This window comes from Epinephelus fuscoguttatus, linkage group LG10, assembly GCF_011397635.1.
Source record: "Epinephelus fuscoguttatus linkage group LG10, E.fuscoguttatus.final_Chr_v1".
In the NCBI taxonomy this organism is placed as follows: domain Eukaryota; kingdom Metazoa; phylum Chordata; class Actinopteri; order Perciformes; family Serranidae; genus Epinephelus; species Epinephelus fuscoguttatus.
In genome coordinates this window covers 2,103,990-2,119,579 of record NC_064761.1, presented here as the reverse complement: position 1 = coordinate 2,119,579, position 15,590 = coordinate 2,103,990, and the positions used below count along the sequence as shown (strand labels likewise).

The 15,590-nt window shown below is 38.5% G+C and overlaps 1 protein-coding gene across 1 annotated transcript in view; it reads left to right on the top strand.

The window, feature by feature from the left end:
* Positions 1-517: 517 nt before the first annotated feature.
* Positions 518-15,590, top strand: part of rad23ab (RAD23 homolog A, nucleotide excision repair protein b) — a 41,869-nt gene continuing 26,796 nt past the window's right edge. The window contains exons 1-3 of the mRNA XM_049588061.1: positions 518-861; positions 11,840-11,921; positions 15,224-15,303. Coding sequence (XP_049444018.1) covers positions 793-861; positions 11,840-11,921; positions 15,224-15,303 — 231 coding nt within the window. The 5' untranslated portion in view covers positions 518-792. The remainder of the gene's footprint in view (positions 862-11,839; positions 11,922-15,223; positions 15,304-15,590) is intronic.

Sequence of the window (15,590 nt, the reverse complement as noted above, 5' to 3'; positions counted from 1 at the left end):
ACAGTCACTGGACCTGAACCCAATCGAGATGGTTTGGGGTGAGCTGGACCGCAGAGTGAAGGCAAAGGGGCCAACAAGTGCTAAACACCTCTGGGAACTCCTTCAAGACTGTTGGAAAACCATTTCAGGTGACTACCTCTTGAAGCTCATGGAGAGAATGCCAAGAGTGTGCAAAGCAGTAATCAGAGCAAAGGGTGACTATTTTGAAGAAACTAGAATATAAAACATGTTTTCAGTTATTTCACCTTTTTTTGTTAAGTACATAACTCCATATGTGTTCATTCATAGTTTTGATGCCTTCAGTGAGAATCTACAATGTAAATAGTCATGAAAATAAAGAAAACGCATTGAATGAGAAGGTGTGTCCAAACTTTTGGCCTGTACTGCTATTTTCGCCGCCTGTCTTTCAGAGGCTACAGATGGCTAGAGTGCTAGAGTGTTGATACTGGTATAATGAAAGTAGATGACCTAAGGAATCCAGTTGCACTATACTAAGAAAATGGCCAGGGTTAGATAAACCTATACATGAAGAGATCAAAATGAGCCAATTTATCTGTGCTGACGGAGTAGGGATATTTCCGACAGCTCCTGAAGGCAGCAGCGTGTTGTGCCTTGGCTCCAGCAGTAGATGGCGCCTGTGTTCAGCCTGAGCCTGCTCCCTCCGCTGCACTCAGACAGCTGAGTCACACATACATTTAGCCAGACCCACATTAATATACTGTGCGGAAAACCGCGGCTACACGAATTACCGTAAGGACACTGATTCAGCTGCCTCTGACACCACGAGGAATCATGCTGACGATAACACTGAAGACCCTCCAACAGCAGACGTTCAAAATAGAGATAGATCCAGAACTGACGGTGAGTAGAAGTTAATGGGGCTGAAGTAAACACGGTCAGGCCGGACCGGGAAGGCTGGCATACACACTGTAGCATACGGGAATGTTAGCTCAGGTTAATATAAAGCTATCGCCGGTAGAGGCTGCTCCGTTATCTCAAGGACAGAGTTATTCTGCTTATTTAAAAAGTAACGTTACGTCAATGTGCTAAATATGCGGCCATACAAGCAAGCAATTCGGCAGGGTCTTATGGTGACTGAGTTCATGTGAGGTAACGTTAAGGTAGCTAGCGTTAGCTCATCTGTGATTGGACGTGAGCAAGTTAGCCTTCAAAGTAAAAGCGCAAAATTTTAATTGAATAACCGGTACAATCACTTTATCTAAGCAACCACACACCCCGTAAAAGGAATAAATTCGCTAAACAATACAGTGAAGTGTACAGTCTGTACTTACTGACATCAGGAGACTGATGAGCGGTATGGAGGGATTATATTGAAAACACCGACCGGAAGTGTAGTTGTACGTTGTTTGAGCTTGTTAGTGTTTGACTTGTTTCAGTGTCTCACCATGAATGACGATGCAATATTTTAAACCTCGCGTCTGTTCATGTAGTAAGGACGGCTGGTTAGTAAATCTTTCTCAGAGAAAATAATAAAGCTTTTCTGAATTTTCTGATCACAGATTAAGTAACATGGAAGACTTATTGTTGAACTAAACATGTTTCCTGTGAAATGTTATCACGTGAATCACGGTGACTAGAACAGTCATTGGAGCTACACACCAAAGTAAGAAGCATTAAACTGCTGTTAGTTATGAGGATTACATTTTTATTTTTTTGCTAAAGAAAAACGAAACTGAAAATATTACTTTAACACACACACAGACCCATTTTTGTCTTTTTTTTCAGGGAGGACAGGGGATCTTTAGGGGGAGATAGCAGATCAGCAGAATATGACATAGAGGTGGTGTTCATCAACTGAAAGCAGGGAACGTGAGCATTAATTTGAGGTGCAGCTCAACATTTTGTGTCAAATTTTTTGAAGAAACGTGTTTTGGTTAGACGTGTATTAAAAATTTGAAAGTTTAGAATCTATAGAGGCTTAGAACATGATGGAAGTTATGATGGAAGTATATGATGACCATTCTCATGCTCAATTTATGCAAGTTATGCAACAATGTTTGGGATAATATGATAAAAATTGATAAAGATGGTCAAAAGTCCCACCAAAGTGCCACATTAATACACTAAGACCTTGAGGAACACAATAGAAAATTCCATGCTGTGATTTGGTATCAAAGCCTTCTCACATTTAGAGATTTCTGTAAGAACTGCATTTTTTTTTTGGCAATTGGATAGTGAGCATTTCTTTTCTGGAAACTGCTGAGAACCTGCCTTATAGTCAATAAACCTATGAGAGCCCATCCATCATCTGAATGCTCCAGGTCTCTAGTTTGTGGTTGTAAAGTTTCATGGGGCTGTAATTATCCTAGAAGTCACTAAAGGTCATTTTATACAGTCATGTCCATTTTAAAGAAATGGTCTCACTACAGTCAGATGGTTACTATGGAGACTGACATCAACACACATGAATAATATTGAGCTCACTGAATCAAAATAGTCTCAACTTTCCAGTAAGACTCAATTTATGTATTTCCAAGACCAGTACGCACTAACATTCAACTACAATAGGCAAAAGTTACACATTCATACTGCATGCTAAAAAACTGCATGGGACTAGCATGAAGTGGGCATGTCTGTTGAAGGGAGACTTGTTGGTACCCACAGGATCCGTTTTCATTAAGATATTTTAAGGCCCTGACACACCACACCGTCGGTGAGCGTCTGTCGGCCTAGTTTTTGCGTGTGTCCCGCACCATCGGCACTTTGGCGTCGGCAGCTTTTCGGCCGATGGAGCATGTTGAATCGGCGGCGGAGCTTGTCGGTGAGAGAGAGATCACTCTGATTGGCTGTTCAGGTTTTATTTCGTCGCCCCTGTAGCAGTGAATCTGCCGGTTGTGAAACCGGGGCTAACTAGTGCTTCCTCCTCAAGTTGCTCACAGACTCGGGGTACTATAAGCGGAGCGGACTCCGCGAGAAATGTCCACAGTCATTCGGTCTTCCATAGTCGAGCGCACTTCCGCGTTGTGGTTTCCTGTAAAAATGTCCGTGAAAAATCCCCGCGATGTGAAAAATACATGCCGAGCAGTATGGAAAGCCCAAAGTGCCATATATTGCCACTATTTCAACGCTACCTGTCTCAAGACGCCGCTTTTAGGGCTGTTTTTAATTTAAACGCCACAAAAAACGGCATCTTACTTGTCTAAAGCGCCGCTTTCCCCGGCGCTTTTGCTGAGAGTCTTAAAACGACGCTTTTGACGCCGTAATAACTGTCCGAAGAACGCTGTTATTTACGGCGTTCTTCCAGATGATAATGACCCCTGCCCTCTGTTTAACACCACTAATAAGTTCATTGTTTCTGAAACCAGTCAGCGGAGAGCACAGTGAGACCAAAACAATGGATCCACAAGACTTGGCTGCTGTGTTGCTCTTTTGTATTGCTAGAGGAAATTACTAAAATTCAAAGGATTAATTAGGCTACTGATCTACATGAAAATATAATCACAATGGCTGGATACGCTGTGCTCAGAATATATCGGTATATAAAATAAATAAACAAAACCTTAATCATCGTATTGTACATTTAACCGTGAACCAACCAGAGTGCTACCTCTGTGAGAGACTTGGGCTTGCTCAATAGATAACTGTGTGTGTCAGCGTCATAAGTTTTTGAACATGGGAGTAACTGTAACGAGTAGCATCTCAAAATAAATGTTTTAGCTAGAGATTGTTCAGATAATTATGACATAAAAACACAACAAAAAGCAAGACTAATAAATGGAAATTGTATGACGAGTAATACATTTGGACTTCATACATTTTGAAAAATATTGTAGACATTATTTGACACAGAGCTAGAGGCAAACCACTTTTAAATGTGCTGCAAAGGGGGAAAACTTATGACGCTGACACACACAGTTATCTATTGAGCAAGCCCAAGTCTCTCACAGAAGTAGTGCTGTGGTTGGTTCACGGTTAAATGTACAATACGATGATTAAGGTTTTGTTTATTTATTTTATATACCGATATATTCTGAGCACAGCGTATCCAGCAACGGTGATTATACTTTAATGCAGGTCAGTAATTAATCCTTTGAATTTTAGTAGGCCTAGCTAATTTTCTCTAGTAATACAAAAGAGCAACACAGCAGCCAAGTCTCGTGGATCCATTGTTTTGGTCTCGTTGTGCTCTCCGCTGATTGGTTTCAGAAACATTGAACTTAATAGTTGTGTTAAACAGAGGGCAAGGCTCATTATCATCTGCAAGAACGGTGTAATTAACGGCGTTCTTCGGACAGTTACAGCGTAAAAAGCGGCGTCTACTGTGCCTTTCTACAACACCGTAAAAAAAAAAACGTTTTATGACGCTGCAAATACTAGGCCGACAGACGCTCACCGACAGCCCGACTTTGGTGGATGGCCGACTGTCGGCTTGGTGTGTCAGGGCCTTTAAAGACAGGAAGTTGGCTCGGATCGCTGGTGGCCCGGCGGCTGTCAAGAGGGTCAACGCAGCTCTGTCATGACCAAAAACTGCTCGTCAAAGTGAAACATCCATGTATTTTAACATCCTCTCTTTCTGTCACTGCTGCTTTGGTCTCTTGTTGATACTTAACATTAGTTTATCTGCTTGCACTCTCTGATTAAATGCTGAACTGTAATTCCTTGTATTGGTACTTACTCATTGCAGTGACAGTAAAGCTGAATGTCATCTGATCTAAAACACAAACTCACCCCATGACTTCACTTAAAATGTTCTACATATCCTTTTTTCCTCCAAACTGTGGCAGCTTTTGTGTCGGAAAGAGCAGGAATATTTACTCATTTAACCCTGAGATATTTCTCCAGTTGAGTTTGTTAAATGTATTTCTTTAGAGTTGGCCGTTTATGCAGTCACAGTCATCCATAGTCACATACAAACAACGAAGGAAACATTACAAACAAATTCCAAATGAAAAGAAATGCATAGAAAGTGTAAATACAAATTTAGTCTATTTGCGTCAGGCAGCTAAATACAAATGGATACACACAGGGAAGAAAAATCTTATTTTGCCTGCCCCATTCTCAGAACCTAAACAAAAGAAACAGATGGTCTGTCAATAACAGTTACTTAACAACCAATACTTACAGTAACTTAGGAAGAAAAATAAAATAAAGAAGAATCAAACCATACACAGTAAGTTGCCTTCAGTAAGGGACAGATTACCTGACAGCTTCATACATGTCTAGTTATTCTTTCTTTGTACATTTTCTTGAACTGAAATATGTTTATACAACCCTTTAAATCATTCTGTAGAGAATTGCACAGTTTGACGCCAACCACTGAAGTACCCATCTGCTTTAATGTAGTCCGTGCAAACTGGTGCTTGAAGTGAAATTTTCTTGTATGCTCCTCGTCCTTTGAAACTTCTGTAAATGTTCTGGTAACACTCTGCTTTTTTGCCCTATATATAACCAATAATGTATGCAACTCAATTAACTTTCAATAACCCTGACTTAATAAACAGTCTGTTGGTATGTTGTCTTGGATCCATTTAATGAATAATTCTTATTGCTCTTTTCTGTAATAGAACAATGGCTTCATGTTACTCTTGTATGTGCTGGCCCATACTTCCACGCAATAACTAAAGAATGGTAAAATAAGTGAACAGTACAGAACTTTCATTGCCTTGCAATCGAACACATATATTGCTTTGTTCAAAACATAACTACTTTTAGACTCCTCTGTCTTTACATGTGCTATATGAGATTTCCATGACAGTTAATCATCCATTATCCTACCCCAAAATCTAACATTTTACCAGGGGTAGGCAACCTGCAGCTCCTTTGCCCCACTTCAGTGGCTCTCTGTGGCTTTGACCTGAAAAATATGTACATTTTTATTTAAATGTTCATTCATCATTGTTGTAGGCCTTGCATTCTCCAGTTGTAAAAATGTGTAACTTCAGCACCAAGAAAAAACGTTCAACATTTCAACAAGAAAAATGAGTATCACTTGTCTAAAGCAATGATACTCAACTTGTGGCCCTTGGGCCAAATCTGGCCTGCGATAAGGTGCCTGGCTGCCTCTCGACCATTTTCTAATTCACAATTAAATTAAACTGATTCACACAAGGATATTATTTTGTACTTTGAATGTGAATAAGGGGCCAGAGTGCCTTAAAAAGCATTAAAATAAACCTTGTCTATCAAAAAGTGCCAGGGGAGGATCCAATGGAAGTCCCTACACTAGAAATATGTGAAATGCTACAAACTGGACCCTGGTCTCCTGTCATTTTGTATAAGTGGCCCCTGAGCAAAGCAAGTTGAGTATCCCTGGTCTACAGCCAAGTGCCTTTTCCTCTAAATTTTGCCAAACCAAATACCAAATAATCACTCAACGGCCCACTGCAGAGTAGCCACCTTGTGGTGAAACATATTAATGAATGCTCAGTAAGACCTATAAATAATGTTGCTAGGCTACTTGGGACTTAATAGGGTGTGTTATCCTCACTAACAGGTTTAAATATATTTTGCCGCTCCAGATGGATTTTTTTTAAACTATTGATTTTGGTAAAAATGTCTCTTTTGATAATAAAGGTCACCAACCCTTGTTTGTATACAGGGGTTTCTGTATATACTCTAGATAAAAATGTGCTGTATACAAATGGCCAGATCTGGCTTAATACAGGATTTGGTCCCAGCATTTATTGTCAGGAGAACATCAGCCTTCAAACATTAACGCATTCCTACAACAAATGTAAACTTGGTATGACAGTTCCAGTAACAACTGTCTGACCTTCCCCTGACCTTCTTATTTTAAGTGACACAGCGTAACATTTGGAGTAGTTTCAGTTTTTTAAAAAACTCAGTTTTTATTTAGTTTTCATCAACAACAGTACAATGTATACATTTTCCTTTTTTCCCAGCTGTATGTAACATTTGCATACATTATATTCAGAAAATATTGGAATGTAAACCAAAAAAGATGACAACACAAATATCCACTCCAACATATTAACCCATGACTCAGCAAGAGCAACATTTAAGTATAAATAGGTATAGGCTACATTTTGTTTTTGTTTTGGTTTTTTTTTGCTTTTTTTCTGTTGTTGTTTTTTAAGGAAGTGAAAAAAAATTATTAATTGTCCACTCCACATTATAATTACACAAAAAGGTATAGGTGCCAAATTTGTACTGCAGACAATGACATATGTGTATGGTTTGTGCATAGGGGAGATATAGAAGCAAAAAGCCTGGCAGAGGCCTACTGGATGATAGACCTCACTTTATTAATGAAGGCATGACAGGACCCCATCGTTTAGTAAAGATGGATGTTTGAATTCTTAAAGAGTATGTAATTTGTTCCATGTGATAGAGGTCCCAGTCTTTCTGGATCCATGTATTATATGTGGGAGGGTCTGGTTTCAGCCATCTGATAGTTATACGCTTTAAAGCTGCTGTAAGTAACATATGCAAGAGGTATTTCTTATACCTCACTTTCAGACTTTAAGGGATAACACCCAGTAGTACTGCTGAAGGGTCTAGTGAAATTTCTTGTTGAAAGATCTCCTTAAGGGCACCAAATACTTCTCTCCAGTATAAACTTAACTTCGTACATTGCCACAATATACGGATGTGGTTAGCAGTGCATGTTCCACAGTTTCTCCAACATGAACTGGGATGTGTTGGACTCATTTTTGAAACTACTTCTCTTTCTTTTGAAAAATCGAATTATTATTTTCCATTTAAATTCTCTCCATGTGTTGGAATTTGTGACCAGATGCGCCTCAGTGCATACCTCCTTCCAAGTGTCCTGTGATATGGCCATGTTCATCTCTGCCTCCCACCTCCACCTTACCTGTAGCGTGTTCTGTAGATTCATAGATAAAAATATCTCATTTCTTTTAGAAAGTTATCTATGGATGTGGGTTTTATGAGTTCACCCAACTCACTCCCATATGGAAAAGATATAGATAAATCTTATAAAGTTTGTATCTCTTTTGTCTGAAACTTGTATGTAATGCATACGAAAGTGAAACTAGATATAAGATCCTTATTAAATTTGTACAAAATGAAACTTGTATGATTTGGGTACTTATAAGAACATTATATGACAGTAATTCCACATACAATATCCTTAGTAGAAAAATGTAATATCAAACTTATATGAGTTGGACAATAATCAGTGAAACTAAACTCTTGTAAGTATTATAGAAAACACTTACAAGATTTACTTGTGGTGCCACAAACAACATAATCTGATAATAAAATTGAAGGGAAGAGCATGACTGAAAGCAGGTTTTCAACATGTAATGACAAAGGTCTGTTAAAATGTTGCTAAGTTTAGCATTTTTGCAAAACCAGGCATCATATTCTTCTCTCTAAACGAATTAATTTTCCTAAAATTATTACATGGGTAATGTTGTTTAACATTTTAAGAGCAATTATATCCAATAAGTTAGGAAAAATGATTAAATCAACACAGCAAATATTCAAAATCCCTGTTGAATGTATTCAATGTAACGCAGAGATTGAAAATGACTATTCATCCCATTCTTGTAGAAATAGTTATATATATATATATATATATATATATATCATATATATATATGATATATATATATATATGTATATATATATATATATATATATATACATATATATATATATATATCATATATATATATGATATATATATATATATATATATATATATATACATATATATATATATATACATATATATATATATATATATATATATATATATATATATATACAGTACAGGCCAAAAGTTTGGACACACCTTCTCATTCAATGTTTTCTTTATTTTCATGACTATTTACATTGTAGATTCTCACTGAAGGCATCAAAACTATGAATGAACACATGTGGAGTTATGTACTTAACAAAAAAGGTGAAATAACTGAAAACATGTTTTATATTCTAGTTTCTTCAAAATAGCCACCCTTTGCTCTGATTACTGCTTTGCACACTCTTGGCATTCTCTCCATGAGCTTCAAGAGGTAGTCACCTGAAATGGTTTCCAACAGTCTTGAAGGAGTTCCCAGAGGTGTTTAGCACTTGTTGGCCCCTTTGCCTTCACTCTGCGGTCCAGCTCACCCCAAACCATCTCGATTGGGTTCAGGTCCGGTGACTGTGGAGGCCAGGTCATCTGCCACAGCACTCCATCACTCTCCTTCTTGGTCAGATAGCCCTTACACAGCCTGGAGGTGTGTTTGGGGTCATTGTCCTGTTGAAACAGCGGATGGGATGGCATGTCGCTGCAGGATGCTGTGGTAGCCATGCTGGTTCAGTGTGCCTTCAATTTTGAATAAATCCCCAACAGTGTCACCAGCAAAACACCCCCACACCATCACACCTCCTCCTCCATGCTTCACAGTGGGAACCAGGCATGTGGAATCCATCCGTTCACCTTTTCTGTGACTCACAAAGACACGGCGGTTGGAACCAAAGATCTCAAATTTGGACTCATCAGACCAAAGCACAGATTTCCACTGGTCTAATGTCCATTCCTTGTGTTTCTTGGCCCAAACAAATCTCTTCTGCTTGTTGCCTCTCCTTAGCAGTGGTTTCCTAGCAGCTATTTGACCATGAAGGCCTGATTCGCGCAGTCTCCTCTTAACAGTTGTTCTAGAGATGGGTCTGCTGCTAGAACTCTGTGTGGCATTCATCTGGTCTCTGATCTGAGCTGCTGTTAACTTGCGATTTCTGAGGCTGGTGACTCGGATGAACTTATCCTCAGAAGCAGAGGTGACTCTTGGTCTTCCTTTCCTAGGTCGGTCCTCATGTGTGCCAGTTTCGTTGTAGCGCTTGATGGTTTTTGCGACTCCACTTGGGGACACATTTAAAGTTTTTGCAATTTTCCAGACTGACTGACCTTCATTTCTGTCGGCTGTGTATTAACCTGACTTCTGCACAACACAACTGATGGTCCCAACCCCATTGATAAAGCAAGAAATTCCACTAATTAACCCTGATAAGGCACACCTGTGAAGTGGAAACCATTTCAGGTGACTACCTCTTGAAGCTCATGGAGAGAATGCCAAGAGTGTGCAAAGCAGTAATCAGAGCAAAGGGTGGCTATTTTGAAGAAACTAGAATATAAATCATGTTTTCAGTTATTTCACCTTTTTTTGTTAAGTACATAACTCCACATGTGTTCATTCATAGTTTTGATGCCTTCAGTGAGAATCTACAATGTAAATAGTCATGAAAATAAAGAAAACGCATTGAATGAGAAGGTGTGTCCAAACTTTTGGCCTGTACTGTATATATATATATATAATCTTATTTCAAATTTCATAGGCTGACATTTAAGAATTCTTATAGAAAAAACAAAGAAAACATAGTTTATCATGACATTATATCCCTTAACATACAAAAAAACTATATGTAATGGTACATATATGTTTTTATAGCCTACTGGTTTTTATCAAATGACATATAACCAGCTCAGTGGCCTAGTGGTAGAGTGTCCACCCTGAGATTGGGAGGTCGTAGGTTCGATCCCCGGCCGGGTCATACCAAATGTATGATACCACATTATTCCCAAGCACGGCACCGCTGCTGCTCACCGCTCCCAAGGGATGGGCCAAATGCAGAGAACAAATTTCACACACTCAGGTGTGTGACAATTAGTGGAACTTTACCTTTTAATGAGCTTATATAAAGCATAATTCCCCTGCAAAATATATTGACTTTACATACAGAAAACATATATATAATGGTATTTGTTCATATATGTAAAGCATATGTCTTTAAAACAGACATATAGGAAAAACTGCAAAAATTATATGTAACGTGTATGGAAAACATACTTTGACATGTACTTTCCTTATATACCGCATACATAGATTTCACATGATTCTTATGTAATTCTTTTTATTTTCTTGTATGAAAAAAAATGCAAAAGTGGCCACTTTCAAGAGTAAATCATATAAGCCTTATATGATGCACAATACATAAAACATAAACTGAAGGTGATGGAACTTTGGAGTTTTTTCTGTTTCTTTTCCATATGGGCTGTGTGTTGTCAGAAAGGTTCTTAGCTGCAAGTATCTAAATAAATCTGTCCAGGAGAGATCAGTCATTTTTCAACTGTTCGAATGTCCTAAGATTATCATTGTAAAATAACTGATGCAGCTAAATCAGTCCACGATCTGATCATGTTCTAAAGCCAGCATCAATACTGTTAGGTGTAAAGGTCCTCGTAGATCCAATACTTGTCAATGAGGAGATTAGCTTTGGTAGTCCAAAAGCTGACTTAATTTTATTCCAAATTTTAAGAGTAATCTTAGTCCAATGTGACATTTCTTATGTACGGGCATCTAGAAAGGGTAGGATTTTCAATGACTCTGTACTCAAATGTTTTTCAATTTTGAGCCAGCGGGTGTATGTATCATTCTGAATCATACTATCAGAGGCTTCATTTGTGCAGTTAAAATTCTGAAGCGCTTATTTTGCCAAATGAATTTCCATTTTTTTAAATTCAAATTACAATAGTCTTGAGTAGACTTCGGAATTTCTTTAGGTAACATCTGAAATAAGTAAAGAAGCCTGGGCAGAACATTCAGGCGAATACCTTCAATGCGACCCAGTAAAGAAAGTGGGAGGGTAAACCATTGTTCCAGATCATTACTACTGTAATTAACATCATAAAGATTCTGTAAAGATGGAGGAATATATATGCCAAGGTACTTCAAGGGCCATCTAAATCGGAAGTTTAGCAGTTTGTGGGATATTGCCATTGATATCCATTGCCTGTTTTATCCACATTTACCTTGTATCCTGAGTAGTACCCAAACCGAGAAATAAGCTCCTTCAAGTGCTGAAACAGTTTCTCACTAATATCAGTGTTCTTTCTGTTGTTGTATACCAGGTGAAAGCGCTAAAGGAGAAAATAGAGAAGGACAAAGGAAAAGATGCATTTCCTGCTGCAGGACAAAAACTCATCTATGCAGGTGAGCCAGATGGTGACTTTGACGAAGTTACAGAAGAAAATACATTGAATGGTTATATTCAGTTAGACTGAGGCCCCAGAAAATGATTGGTTTGTTTAATCCTGTGAAAACGGAACAAATTGGCCTGGTCTCTTTCAAAAACATGGGAAGAAGGCAATGAGCAACGAGAGAAGGACTGACTGCTTTTTTTCCTTTTTCCCTAGCTTTTTAAAGATAATTTTCTAAATTTATCATTTTCTTGCAATTTGTGGAACATTTCTTACCAAGTTGCTCATTGCCCTTTTTCTCGATGTTCTTGAAAGAAATTGCACCTCTTTGCTGAAGGTTCAAAGGTTTGAATATTGGCAAAAGGCGTCTGAAAATAACAATAACACAAGCACAATAATAGTGATGTCGTTCCAGGGTTTAAAGAGTTAACTGGCAAATATGTTTGTTAAAATGATTTATGGAGACAATTCAACTCACATTGATTCTTCCCCCTTTTGATCACCCTCCAAAATTAGCGATGCATGATATGTCATCGGTATCGGCCAATATTGGCTTTAAAATGAACAGAATCAGCCAACATGCCTTTTCTTATTGTGCACAATGGATATTACATACACTGAAAAGCACTGCAGTTTATGTCTCCATCTGCTGGTGGGACATCACGAGTTTGCATATAATATGTTGTTAATCCCACTACAGGAGAGACTAATTGATCACTAATATTAGGAGGGGAAAAATAAGTTGTTATATATCGGCATATTGGGTATCAGCAAAAAATCCAATATCGTGCATCCCTATTCAAAATCATTGCCCAAGGTTTATATTTAACAGTAACCAATGCCACAGTACTTAGAATTCACGCTAGGTAACTCAGTTGTCAAACTAAACTAACCATGTATTAAAATGACCACAAACACACTAAAAATAATTGTTGATATTGACATTGTGGCCAAAATGCACTCCTAGATGTCGACATTTAGAAAATGATGGGCTAGAAAACAACCTTTTTGGTCCCCCCAACACCCAAACTGGTTTGGACAGGAATTTGTGTCACATCTGTTGTCAAGATGCTGTGACAGTGTTTTATAATAAATACCATTCAAAGCAGTCTACCTAGTCATTGCACCTTTGAGAAATGAACATCTGCACAAATAAAAGTCCACCTATAAAATGTTAAGAGGTCAAACAAAACCATTCTTAAAAAGTCACAGTACTAGAAATTGCAATGTAGGATAATAGCTTATTATTATTATTATTATATCTACAGCATACCTCTGATATGCCCTAACAGGTTTCTGCATTATGTTTGATTCTGTTGCATATGTTCCATGTTGAAGACTATCCCCAGCTGAGTAATATAATATAAATAATGATGATGATAATAATAATGATAATAATAATAATAATAATAATAATAATAAAGTACATTAGAATTTCATGTTTTGTGAATGTTAACATCATTACATTTTGCAGACATTGCGTTATGGTGGGTATGGTATGGTATCAAACCTTACAACTAGATGTTGTTAAGTCAAGAGACATAGGGTCTCATTCATGAAACGTGAGCAGAAGGAATTTGTGTGTAAACCGCTCGCAGACGGAAATTTACGTGCGTGTCCGCATTCATCAATATTTTAGTAGCTCCGATCTTTTCGTAGCTACTAACAAAATCTACTCCTGCTCCTGACCACTCGTAGTGCTTGTGTAAATGTAGTAAAGCACATAAATATTGCTTGTCACTATTGGAAATTACAATTTTAATTCGTATTGCGCTCTGTTATGTACACAATACACAGATGCCTTTGAAACACGTAATCTAAACATGACAAAATATTAAAAATATAACACATTTAGTTAAATTAGTTGGCAATTAGCAGGTTTAAGATCCAGATTAGGTTCATGATTGTGAATTATCTATGTAAATTGACTCAATAGATTACACGTTCTTTCTACATGTTGAATGATGATAATAAAAATATCCGTAAGGACAGCCGGATCACAGCCTCTTCGGCCTTTGGCCGTTCCCACTTCATTCAAAACCCCACAAATGAATCTTCTGTTTGTTTGGTGACCGCTGTATTTTTGTGTGTGCTTATAGGCCATAAGGTGAACGCAGTTATTGTTTCATCTCGTTCCGACATCTGGGGACTACACGATCTTTACTTCATAAAAAAGATCGATACATGTTCAGCTAATCAGCGGGAGTTCATAGCTCATAACCCCGCAAGAGTCCTGTGATCGGGGTCGTAATTCGGCACTTGTTCCATCTGAGCGTAATGATCTGTTCCGCCTGAGCGTTATTCGCTGGGTCGGTGGTGAAGTGGCGCACATGACTCGTGCTACGGATGGACGGACAGACAGACACGTATCTTAAACAGGTAATACATCTGGCTACATCTTTCCCACATCAAATATCCGTGATCACCTACACCCGCGTGCGTAAAAGCGCACACAATTCCGTGTCCTTTCACCGCGGATGCTGTGATTTGATGGCCCAGTACTCACTGTAGCCCACTCTTAGATGTCGGAGCGGAAATCAGTTTCTGTGAGACTTTTTCTGATTCACCTTACGGCCTATTATGCGTTTCTTTGCCTCCAGTTTCATATCAAACCATTTACGCTTCACCTCTGACATGGTTCTTTGTACCACGGAGACAACATTAACAGCATCTGTTACCTCCCTCCAGGCCTTCGCTTTGTCTGTCCCTGTCACACCACTACTAGCTAACTGAAGAAAATAAAATGTTTTTTCTTAAGTCCACTTCACCCAACATTATTTCGATCTCCGCTTCGGAAAAATTCTTTTTTTCTTTCACTCTCTTTCTTTGTTTGCGCCATGACTGACAGGTCGACTGGATGCACCTACACCTCCTTATATGGTGGTCATTGGCTATTCATGGGCGGGGGTTTATGCTAATTGCTGATTACCGGGGGCGCGCTGTTTACGATCAAATCTGAGTTTCCCGCGGCGTTCCTGAATCCGGAGTAGGTTTTAGTAGAGTAGGCTTTTATGTGCAAATCTACACACAGATTTACTCACTTTTCATGAATGAGACCCATAGAGTTGGCATAAGACTTGGTTACTTAACACAACTTAAAACCAACAAAATATCAACGTTATCTGTAGTCAGTATTCTACATCAAATTGACGTTGGCATTAAACGCTGTCCTGACATTGAATTTGATCACCTGATGTCACAACCTAAATTTAAGCAAATATCAGTGTCTGACGATGTTGGTGGCCAGCTGGGTCCTACCTTCTTATTAAAATTGTGTTGCAAGTCTTATTTGTGGTTTCTGCTTTAATGTCACAGGCAAAATCTTGAATGATGACACTCTACTGAAAGAGTACAAAATCGATGAGAAGAACTTTGTGGTGGTCATGGTTACCAAGGTTAGTGTCTCTTTGGATTGTTTTTTGTAGACAGTCGTGTCATACTGCTCTCTGCTGCTTTGGGTTGTCTTTATTTATTCACTCATTATTCCAGTCTCTCATTGTACTTTTCTGTATATGGTTGCTGTTAAGCCAAAGTCAGAGGTACTCAAGACTTCCTACATCGATGCTTCACATTAAAAGACCTCCAGCTAGTGTCCTGCATGGGTCTATTTTTGAAAACCTGCACCCGCACCTGCCCACAACCATAAAGCTCAGTACCGGAACCGACCCATTACCTGTCTTTA